Source organism: Cimex lectularius, unplaced genomic scaffold (assembly GCF_000648675.2).
Source record: "Cimex lectularius strain Harlan isolate CLEC.00 unplaced genomic scaffold, Clec_2.1 scaffold11, whole genome shotgun sequence".
Taxonomy (NCBI): Eukaryota; Metazoa; Arthropoda; class Insecta; order Hemiptera; family Cimicidae; genus Cimex; species Cimex lectularius.
This window is the reverse complement of record NW_019392673.1, coordinates 241,104-253,114: the sequence shown is the minus strand read 5'-3', so window position 1 is coordinate 253,114 and position 12,011 is coordinate 241,104. Positions and strand designations below refer to the sequence as shown.

Here is a 12,011-nt window from a genome sequence, read left to right as displayed (position 1 = left end):
CAGTAGGGGTACCCATCAGAAAACAGTAACATTCGATTTGGGTAAAAAGCAGTAAATTAGCCAAAATTCGAATGTTTCATAAATCGGACTGGGGTTGGTCTAATGTGACGGAGAATTCGATCACCACCAAACGAGGTTTGTAACGGAGAATTTTTTGATAGGGTGTTCAAGTTGTGAATTTTCGATAAAAATGTCAGAAATGGTAAATTTTGTGTACCCCTTCACCTCCTAACTTCGAAAACTCGCCAAAAATGAAATTTTCGGCCGATCAGGCTGGTTTTAATCTCATTCGACGCAGAAATTAATCCTCTACAGATGTTGTTTCGAGCTGTTTTACGGTCAGGCTTTTATCCCATTTTATCCCAAATGGCGGACACTCACCAGACAATGGAAGAGCGGAGTTTGCATTGATCAACGGTTTACTAACAATTTCACGAATAAGGTAAAAAACCGTGGTTTTTCATGGTTTTTGCCTGTAGCTCGGAACTGAAGGGTTTGCGGACGCAGGTTCATAGGACCTTTTTTACTCAGCGTTCATTAGGAAATTGAAGGAAGTGTGGCTGAACTGATTGGGGCCACCCTGTATATAACAAGGTTAGTATTCCTTTAGTCCTGTTCCAACGATGAATAAAGTTTCTCCAGCTCAAGATCAAATAGACCTAATTTGGGCATAGTTTCCTATTTTCGTCAGCTTAAATTAGGTTTCATATCTACATCTTATTCAGCTTCAAGTCAAATATGAACCCATATTGTTTTCAAGAAAACGAACAAACTATGAAGTCTTAAGTAGACTCTTCGTTAGAAGCTCATAAAGATCAAGGAGATTTATTACTTCCTTTGTTTTTAGCTGAATTTTATCCCAAATGGCGTACACTCACCAGAGAATGGAAGAGCGGAGTTTGCATTGATCAAGCGAGAGTTTGTCATGCTACGCGTGCAATGTCACTGGAAAAACTATTGTCGCTCGCCATTGTCTAAAATCGACCACCTTTGCCAATATTTTCGGAATTGAAAAAGTAAATAATAATTTATGACAATTAATTAAGGTTTTTAGTTGAGATGAAAAAAAGCTAATGGCNTTTTTTTTTTTTTTTTTTTTTTTTTTTTTTTTTTTTTTTTTTTTTTTTTTTTTTTTTTTTTTTTTTTTTTTTTTTTTAGGGATGGTTAGGGGGGTTCGTGGGTTTGAATCGGACCACGAAAGTAGTGAAGTAAATAATAATGCAGACACAAAAGAAATACATATTGGTATTAATATAAAACACAACTAAATGGTTTATTTCGTTAATAATACATCAAAGAAAAAGTGAGTTCGTTGTCAGCCAAATATACTTGAAACAAAATGTACTGGTTGGTCTATGACTCCGAGGTTTTTTAGTAAAGGACTAACTGTTTCTAATTTGTACTAATGAGTTCTGATTTGTTTAAACACAGACTCGCGTGACCTATGATTTTATTTGTCTTTCTACTGTAGCTTCTTACCCTCTTAGGAATTCGTAAACATTCGTTTGCGTTTTAAAGCGAACCGGTCATCAAAATTGTTCCTACAGTGTGAAAGTAGAAAGTTAACGGGCTAAAGGCCCGTTTGTTAATACTTTATTCAAAAATGTAATTTTTGAAAATATCCAATAGGCCTTACAACCTAATTCTTCCGAGTAAGAGTAGTTGGCAGTTTAAAATGAAACTCCTTTGACTACAATCGACTGAACTGGCTGGTTCCTGTTAAACCATCCATCTGTCTTTGTTATCTTCTGACCCAATTCAATATAGCTTTTTAAAAAATGTGGATTTGTTTATTTTTGCTGGCCTGCAAATTTTGTGTCGTCCCATCTCGAATTCTTCGTGAACTAGGTCTCTAGAAAAAAAATTGTCACTATAATATAATTTGTTCACGATACAAATTTAAAGAGGCCTAGGTGATACAATATGACAGTCTTGCCAGAGAATTAATGACAAATAACTTCCCTCGTGAAATTATCCATTTTTACTAGATTTTTCATTATTTTAGTTCCAAATAGACAAATTCTTGGTTGAATGTATTTCTAGTAAATTTGGACTAGTTTACATCAGAGGAAACCTAGTCGTAGTTGATCTTGATATTATCGCACGTTACTCATTAGAAACTTGATAAAGTATGATTGTCCTTTATCGGCTGAAAACTTTTCCTATTATCATAAAACAGTGAAAATGGATTTGGATTTGTAGGCTCAAACACACGTACGTACATGCGTACAAACATGTACAGAGTTGAGTCTATCGCTTCTCCCAGTCCATCGGCAAATCCAGCTTTTGCAATTTAGAATACACTGCCAGCAGCCTCGAGATTCACCTACCCTGGGTGTCGTCTGTCAACAGCTAGGTTAATTCAGCATCCAACGCATGCAGTTCCAAACCCATTTGTATTCTCGTTCATTCTTAAGTACAATCTCTCCTATTTACATATCGTCCATTACGGTGGTGGAGTTCTCACAATTGAGAGTCGATGAGGTACTAACTATTTCGCAATCAACTGTCTTCATACTTTCACGCTAATAATTACATTCACTCTCTACACACTCTAGGTACACGAAAAACTATCATTACTATGTAAAAAAATCTCGCTTCCGTGCTCGAGTGCCATTCCTAAACGCTCTCTGTATGGAGCCAAGGAATTGCACCCTTCAATAAGATGGGACACATCGGTCAACCTTTCTTTGCACACCGGACACATGTCGTGCTCCAAAAGCTTTGACGATGTGTCACACCATCTTGCATAGGGATTTCAGTCCGCTGTCTAGTGGTAGTCCTAAGTAATTGAATTACATGAAAGACGGTATCTCTTTGTTGTTGTCGAGTGAAAGGCAAGACTTCTTTTTTTCAATTTGAACGTACATTCATCTACATTCAGTCATGTCCTCCATATTTTGCTCCGATAACCTCAAGGTGTTCCTAGTTAGGATTCACATTAGAAGAAATAATTGCGGTGGCATCCGCATAAGTGGTAATGATCGTGCTTAATGATGGTTAGAAAAATCAGATGTATAAATGGTAAAAGGGTGGGACCTAGAGCACGCCCTTGTGGGACCCCAGCTTGTATTAGTCGTATGTCTGATTGAGAGTATAAGTTACCCTACTTCACTCTAAAGCACGCTAATAAATACATACACTCTCTATCACGACCCAGATACTTGCTTCCATGCTCAAGCACAATTCTGATATCAGGTACCCTTTCTACACGCTCTATATACGGAACCAAGGAATTGTTCCCTTCAATTAGGTGGGACACATCGAGCGACTGCATACGGACACATACGCGGGCTTTGGCTCAAAAATAAGTGTCCGCGTGTCAATCTCTCATGGCCTATCCTTAATCGGCTGAGGATGACCCCTCTTCTGCGAGTCAGATCCTCCGAGGGCCACCTATCGACAGTGCTCTTGATATGTGCGAGTAAATAGTCAATAGTCTATCAAGTCATGGTGTGTTTATGTAAGAGTTAAATAAAGTTTTTACAGCCGTGATGAAACCAATTAACATGAAATGACACTGAACACAGATAATAGTCCTATCTCTAGGCGTAAACTCGGACGAACTGGGAATAAAAATACTTAATCGTAACAGAAAATAATTCGACCATTTTAAAACATTATTCAAGCTATAAAAGCCAGAAATAACATCGTATCAGAAAGCAATTATCATAAACGATCAAGTCTACAGCTGTTATTTTTATATTTTACTTTACGATTTTAATCAAATGGCAAAAAAAGAAATACGTTGTAAAATCCCTGAAAATGTAATAACAAAACAATTGGTCTGGAAAGCCAATTATCAAACCAACGTGATAAGAAATTACGGAAACGTAGTAGTGATTCAACCACATTTTACGAGTCGTGAAATCTAAGTATACTTAAAACAATATAAGTAAAAAAAATTTTTTAAAAATTAGCACAAAAAACAGTGAAAGTTGATCGCTAAATTTACAGGGTAGTTACTCAAGAAGTATGTAACAAATAATATAAAAAAATTGTAAATTGTACGTTTTCCATGGTTTAAACTGTGCCAAGATGACGGACAATAAAATCGAAAAAGAAATTAATTATTCCACTTTTTGAGAACTGAGGTCAGCCAAATTCAATGGAATTTATATGAAATTACTCAAATGTGAAGTCACTCAACTAGGTTTTCCTTGTTAGGTTTACTTGAAAAAGTATGTCAGATGGAACCGAACACCAACCGAAGCACCACTGCGATCGTTAAACTTAGAGGAACTAAACTGACTTACTTAGCATAACTTAAACATCCTTAATATTCCCACAACTAAATTTTCTTTGTGAAAAGTTAACTCAATTTTTTGGAAATAATGTCGAAAGATAAAACAATTATTCAACGATGTTTAAATCCTTCCAGTCTTCAAAGCTGATGATTTATCAAAATTTTATCCTTTCCTTTGTCCTTGCAAGGAAGTTTGTTAAAAGGCGTCGAACGCAGTTTTTTCTTGTAAATTCAGCCAATTTTACACCAAAACAGAAAATCGCAACAAGTGGAAAATTCGATGATTTATTGTTAAATGTTTAACTAAGCATAATTTAAAAGGAATCGCCACAGAATGAAGTTACCGTTAAAATGATTTAAAATCGACATTAGATATTTTTGCAGGACGCATGAAGATAGGGCACTCAACTAACGTAATATGAAATTACTCAAATCTGACAGAAATTGAAGTGGTTTTTCTTGTAAACAAAAGATTGTTAAGAATTAATCAGTTTATGGCTAATATTTTTGCTGGCAAGATGGTAAATGGCATACAACCAACGTGATAAGGAATTACGAACATGGGACAGTCACTCAACAACGTTTTACTTGTTGAACACATTTATAAATTAATAAATTTAAAGGAGATATTTTTGATAGGAAGATAGTCAAATGAGGTCAACCAATGTGATCAAAAATTTCTCAAATGTGGTAGTGACTTGACTATCATTTCCTTGTAATGAAACGAGTTTCCAAACAATGGGTATAAAAATTACTCAAGTTTATAATGAAATTTATAATTTACAGAAAGTTATAAATTAATTTCTTTTTTAGGAGATTTAGTAGGAAGGTGGTCAAATGACGTTTCTTTGTAAACAACAGGTATTTTTAAACCGACGTGATAAGAAATGACTCAAATGTGACTCAACTAGGGTTTTATTTGTAAACAAAAGACAGCTAAGAATTAATAAATTTATACAATGATATTAATTACTAATGCTATTCCTGATGATGATAGATGAAAAAATCATCTATTAATTTATTGATTCTTAACTGTTCTTTGTTTCAAATAAAACCTTAGTTGAGCCATGAGTAACTGACGCATTTGAGTGATTTCTCGCGTTGGTTGTGAATATAAGTTGACTATTTTCATAGCAAAAAAATCATCTATTAATTTATTGATTCTTAACTGTTTTTTGTTAGAAATAAAACCCTAGTTGAGTCATAAGTAACTGTCGCAGTTGAGTAATTTCTCGCGTTGGTTGAATATCAGTTGGCTATTCTCATAGCGAAAATATGACCTCTGAATTTATTACTTGCTGGTTGTCTTTTGTTTAAGAGGAAACCCCTAGTTGAGTCATTAGTATCACATTTGAGTAATTTATTATTACGTTGGTTGAATGTCAGTTGGCTTTTTTCATACCGAAAATATGACCTCCGAATTTATTACTTGCTGGTAGTCTTTTGTTTAAGAGGAAACCCCTAGTTGAGTCATTAGTGGCTGTCACATTTGAGTAATTTATTATTACGTTGGTTGACTGTCAGTTGACTATTTTCCTAGGAAAACTATCAGCTATTAATTGATTGGTTCTTAGCTGTCTTTTGTTTACAAATAAAACCCTAGTTGAGTCATGAGTGAATGTCACATTTGAGTAATTTCTCGCGTTGGTTAAATATCAGTTGTCTATTTTCATAGCAAAAAAATCATCTATTAATTTATTGATTACTGTTTTTCGTTACAAATAAAACCCTGGTTGAGTCACGAGTGACTGTCACATTTGAGTGATTAATTAGTGACCGTTACCTTTGAGTAATTTCTCGCGTTGGTTGAATGTCAATTGGCTATTTTCATAGCGAAAATATGACCTCTGAATTTATTACTTGCTGGTTGTCTTTTGTTTAAGAGGAAACCCCTAGTTGAGTCATTAGTGACTGTCAAATTTTGAGTAATTTATTATCACGTTGGTTGACTGTCAGTTAACTATTTTTCTAAGAAAAATATCAGCTATAAATTGATTGGTTCTTAGCTGTATTTTGTTTACAAATAAAACCCTAGTTGAGTCATGAGTGAATGTCACATTTGAGTAATTTCTCGCGTTGGTTGAATATCAGTTGGCTATTTTCATACCAAAAATATGAGCTATAAATTTATTACTTGCTGGTTGTCTTTTGTATAAGAGGAAACCCCTAATTGAGTCATTAGTGGCTGTCACATTTGAGTAATTTATTATCACGTTGGTTGAATGTCAGTTGACTATTTTCCCAGGAAAAATATCAGCTATTTGATTGATTCTTAGCTGTCTTTTGTTTACAAATAAAAACCTAGTTGAGTCATGAGTCATGAGTGAATATTACATTTGAGTAATTTTATTTTAATTATTGTATTTTTTCGTTTTTTTTCTCTTCCTAAAAAGAGTTTCCAAAAAAAAGTAGTATTTCAATAGAGACGTGTTATATATACATAAAGTAGCCAACTGATATTCAACCAACGCGAGAAATTACTCAAATGTGACATTCACTCATGACTCAACGAGGGTTTTATTTGTAAACAAAAGACAGTTAACATTCAATAAATTAATAGATGATTCTTTTGCTTTGAAAATAGCCAACTGATATTCAACCAACGCGAGAAATTACTCAAATGTGACATTCACTCATGACTCAACTAGGGTTTTATTTGTAAACAAAAGACACTTAAGAATCAATGAATTAATAGATGATTCTTTTGCTTTGAAAATAGCCAACTGAACCAGTAACCAACGCAGTAATTACTGAAAGGTAACTGTCACTAATGAATCACTCAAATGTGACAGTCACTCATGACTCAACTGGGGTTTTCTTTTTAAACAAAGGACAGCTAAGAATCAATAATAAGAAATAAATAATAGCTGATATTTTTGCTAGGAAAAATATACAACACATTCATCCAACGAGATGAGAAATATTTTAAATTGAAAGTTTGTCACTCAACTAGGTTTTCCTTCGTGTAAACTGAACCAAATTTAGTTTGAATGTTAATCAATTTTATACGAAATAAATCTCAAATGGTAGACATACGTGTTGCTTATAGTTAATTTTAAACTTATAAACTATAAGGCAGGAAATTTTTGGCAGAAATCTTTTTCTAAGGGCGTGTAAAGATTTCTTAGGTCGAGCTTCTCAACTGAAGAAAATGGGATTAAATAAAATTTAAAAACACATGAAAATAAAAAAAACAAGTAGATTTAAAATTGTTATTTATATCTAGTAGAAAATAGGCTAGAGGGTTATGCCTGAGATAGAATAGAAATTCGTATTTAACCTAATAAATGTCAGACAATCTAAAACATTTGATTAGTGAATTTTAACGTTTTTTTTTAAACATTAACCGTCGAGTAATAATTACCTTCCTAAATGTAACAAACAGCCAGGAGCCATTCAAAATTGTTCAATGCATAAAATAATCTTCCTATTCGAGAACACAATCAAAATTTCAAATTCGTTGGAAGAAGAAGGGAGGAACGGGAATCGGCCGGGACGTCAGATCTCGTCGACCTTACAAGGCCCGTTTTGTTTGTAAACAACACCGGTGGACACGGCTGACCCGGCCGACTCTCCCCAGGCCCGGTTCGTTGAGACAAAACGGCATTTTTTTTTGTCGGATCTGATTCTTTTGTTTTTCCCGACCCACGGATTGACGACCGAGAATAATCCATGTATTTTCTAGAGCCGATTTAAAAGAGTGAAACGCTTCGGCCTCAGGGCATGGAATCGCTCCTTCCCTCCGAAGTAGCCAGGCTGGTTTTCGGTGAGTTTATCCTCCCACGGTGTGTTTTATTTTTATTCTTTATATTCTATATCGTACTTCTTCCAGGGTACCTGGAGGACGAGGAGTGTGCAGAAGCGGCGCAGAACTTCCTGGAGACTTCGCCGCACCTCAAGGAATGCCTCAACACCTCCAAGAAGGGGAAGAGGTTCAGCTCGAAGATTTTAGGCCTCAACCTGGTCGAGCTACTTGATCTTCTCTCTGATTTAGTTTCTATAGGTATGGACATTTTACAACAGGTAGAATTAAAACAATCAGTACTAGACAATCCCATAGCTCCAATCCGTCAGCCGATTCTTGCTTTTCATTCATAACGAATTCAATGAAAATGATAAAAATCTATCAAAAACAGTAGAATTGAGGCAACGATGTTGGGCAAGCCACCATTCGCTGTAAAAATTCAAATATTTTCCTTACAATGTCACTGTCATATTCATATAATTCAATTAGCCTACAGCTTTTCATCTTTGTTCGCTTTTTCTTGTTCTCTTGAAGAGAAGTGAATTTCATTTTAGGTGCCGTCTCATTCCATTTTTCATTAAGTCTCGACAGACGATTCAAGTCGAGGAGCTGACATAAATTGCCACAAAATGCATATTTTTATTTATATGCATTCCTGATAATTATATGCATACAATTCTCTTTATCCTTTTCTTTGAAATTTATATAGCATTTAACAAATATTAGCCTACAGATTTTCGAAAAATTTGGACAAATGTTCGCCGACTGGCAAACAGAAGCATCTCGGACCTTCGTTAAATTGTAATGTTCTTTCACAAATATTCCTTACACAAAATTGCTTTAAAACTTAGCTTTGGGTACTCTCAACATGACACGCAATAATGGCACAATTACACAGAAGACAAACACTTTGATCCCTGAAGATGATCTCAATAAAGATCGAAACGTTGGCACGATAAAGAAAATGTTTTTCTGAAACCTACATCACACCAGACTGCATCACACGATTTCTGAATAATTATTTGAAACTTATATTATTCAGTTAACCAATATGAACAAAGAGCTTCAGCCTGACCAAATTTGTATCCGTAATTATCTGAATCAATGTATTTAGCTAAATTTCAAAATTCTACTAAACATGGAATTATTTTGAGATCCCTTCATGTGGTCTCCTGGAGGATGAACCTGTAATTTGGTCATTACGCATCTTTTTGGCCTGCGTATTAATAAATATTAGTCTGCAGACTCATCTTACCCTGATTATTATTCTCTTGAAAAGATTCAATGAATTTCAAGGGACTTTATGTGTCCTCCAGGTTCCATTTTCATTGGGTCTCGACAAATCACTCAAGTCAAGTAGCTCAGGCATAAATTGTTTTGAAATACATATTTTTATTTACATGCATTTCTGATAATTATACGCAGCTATGATAAGTGCAAGGATGTTGGGTGAATTGTTGCAGACAATAGTATCTAGTACGAGTATCTGTTACACTCTAAAGTTCTTGAAAAATTCATTTTTTCCTTTTCTTTGAAATTTATATAGCAATTAAGATATATTAGCCTACAGATTTTCAAAAAATTTGGACAAATGTTCACCGAGTTGCAAACAAAATCATCTCGGACCTTCATTAAATTGTAATGTTCTTTCACAAATATTCCTTACACAAAATGGCTTTGAATCTTATATTATTCAGTTAACCAATATGAACAAAGAGCTTCAGCCTGACCAAATTTGTATCCTTAATTATCTAAATCAATGTATATAGCGAAAAATTTTAAAATTCTACTTAACACATGGAATTATTTTGAGATCCCTTCATGTGGTCTCCTGAAGGATGAACCTGTAATTTGGTCATTACGCATCATTTTGGCCTGCTTATTAATAATAAATATTAGTCTGCAGACTCATCCTACCCTGATTATTATTCTCTTGAAGAGATTCAATAAATTTCAAGGGACTTTACTTGTCCTCCTGGTTCCATTTTCATTGGGGCTCGACAAATGACTCAAGTCAAGGAGCTGAGGCATAAATTGTCATGAAATAAATATTTTATTCATATGCACTCCTGATAATATACAGCTACAGATAGGAGCAAGAAAGTTTGGTGAATTGTTGCAGACAATAGTATCTAGGACGAATATCTGTTACACTCTACAATTCATTTTTTCCTTTTTTTTAAATTTATATAGCAGTTAACAAATATTAGCCTACAAATTTTCTTGACGTCCAAAAAATTTGGACAAATTTTCACTGATTTAAACCCAAAAGCATCTAGGACCATCATTAAATTGTAATGTTCTTTCACAAATATTCCTTTTACAAAATTGCTATGAAACTTATGCTATTCAATTAACCAATATGATCAAAGCGCTTCAGCCTGACCAAATTCATATTCTTTATCATCAGAATCAATATATTATCAATATATCAATATATATTATCAATAAATTATATTATCATTGTATCAATATATTATATATATAGCAACATTTCAAAATTTTACTAAACAGCACATGCAATTATTGTGAGATTCCTTCATGTGGTCTGCTAGAGTATGAATGTGTCATTTGGTCATTACATGTCATTTTGGCCTGCCTATTAATAAATGTTAGTCTACAGTCTCATCCTACCCTGCTTATACTTGTAGTTTTCAAAATATTAAAAAATCTCAAAATAATTCAATCGGCAATTATTAGCAGCCTTCAGCTTTTCATGCAATCAACAGATGCAATAATTTGTCACGGAACACCCCTGCGACAACAGGACCATCCGAGGATCAAAGGTGCAGTGAGGTATGAGGTGGGAACCATCCTGAGTGGGTAGGAGTGTTGTTCTGGCTCTTGGATCCAAAGGAAACTGATAAAACTGAAATTGCTTGATTGATTGTTGCTGCAGTGTTTGTCTTTTCACCTGGGAAATTTCTAACAGAGATATTGGTTTTTAATTGGAGTTAAATATTTTTATGATTTGTTTTATTCCAGATGGAGATTATTTTAACTTGCTGATTCCAAATTTTTAGTCTAGTTCTAATCAAGGTTTATAATTGTTTTTAGTTTCTGTTTCAAATAAATGTTTTTTAGTTTGAATTTTGTAACAAATTTCGCTCCCTTTTCCAAATATCCTTTTATCCTGGTGAAGGGAAAGTTTCCAGCCAATTAAGTTTAAAATCTTAAAAGGTAGTTTGATTATTTTATTTTTGTACTTTCTGTACAGGCTGCAAGGCCAAAACAGTCTCATTAGAGGTTGAAAGTTTAATGTGGCCAAACTAGGTGGTCACAGACTGTGAGATTCCTTCATGTGGTCTGCTGGATGATGATCATGTAATTTGGTCATTGCAGAAAGATCTTCACAATATTGAAAAAAAAAATGTCTTTTTGAATTATTAAAAATTGTGCAAGTGAGATGTATGTTGAGCGAAGCCGGTTCTGTCTTATATTAAATAACATTTGAAATATTGAAAAAAAAAATGTGTGGTGATTAGTGACCGTTAATTGATAATTATTCAGAAATTGTGAGATGCGGTCTGGTGTGATGTAGGTTTCAGAAAAACATTTTCTTTATTGTGCCAACGTTTCGATCTTTATTGAGGTCATCTTCAGGGCTCAAAGTGTTTGTCTTCTATGTAATTGTGCCATTCTTGCACCCTCAACATGACACACAAGAACGGCACAATTACACAGAAGACAAACACTTTGAGCCCTGAAGATAATCTCAATAAAGATCGTAACGTTGGCACGATAAAGAAAATTTTTTTCTGAAACCTACATCACACCAGACCGCATCTCACAATTTCTGAATAATTATATATGTAAGTTACATTCAAATTTACAACTTATATATATTTTTCCCTCTCAAGATTGTGAAGATCTTCACAATCTTGAAAAAAATCCTCAAAATGATTCAATTAGCAATTATTAGCCTTCAGCTTTTCATCCTTGCTTGCTTATTCTTGTTCTCTTGAAGAGATTTAATGAATTTTGAGCCACATTAGGCCTCATTCCATTTTATATTAAACA

At 34.1% G+C, this 12,011-nt stretch overlaps 2 protein-coding genes across 9 annotated transcripts in view; one reads left to right on the top strand and one right to left on the bottom strand.

Annotated features, from left to right (window-relative positions):
• LOC106669442 (glutathione hydrolase 1 proenzyme-like) overlaps positions 1-7,700 on the bottom strand; it is a 46,898-nt gene extending 39,198 nt beyond the window's left edge. Inside the window, exon 1 of the mRNA XM_024225413.1 lies at positions 7,611-7,700. The gene's annotated coding sequence lies outside the window, so the exon portion shown is untranslated. The remainder of the gene's footprint in view (positions 1-7,610) is intronic.
• LOC106669372 overlaps positions 7,446-12,011 on the top strand; it is a 24,984-nt gene continuing 20,418 nt past the window's right edge. For all 8 annotated transcript variants that reach the window (XM_014398810.2, XM_014398809.2, XM_014398805.2 and 5 more), the window contains exons 1-3: positions 7,446-7,831; positions 7,932-8,012; positions 8,079-8,249. In XM_014398810.2, the coding sequence (XP_014254296.1) occupies positions 7,970-8,012; positions 8,079-8,249 (214 nt within the window). In that variant the 5' untranslated portion in view covers positions 7,446-7,831; positions 7,932-7,969. The remainder of the gene's footprint in view (positions 7,832-7,931; positions 8,013-8,078; positions 8,250-12,011) is intronic.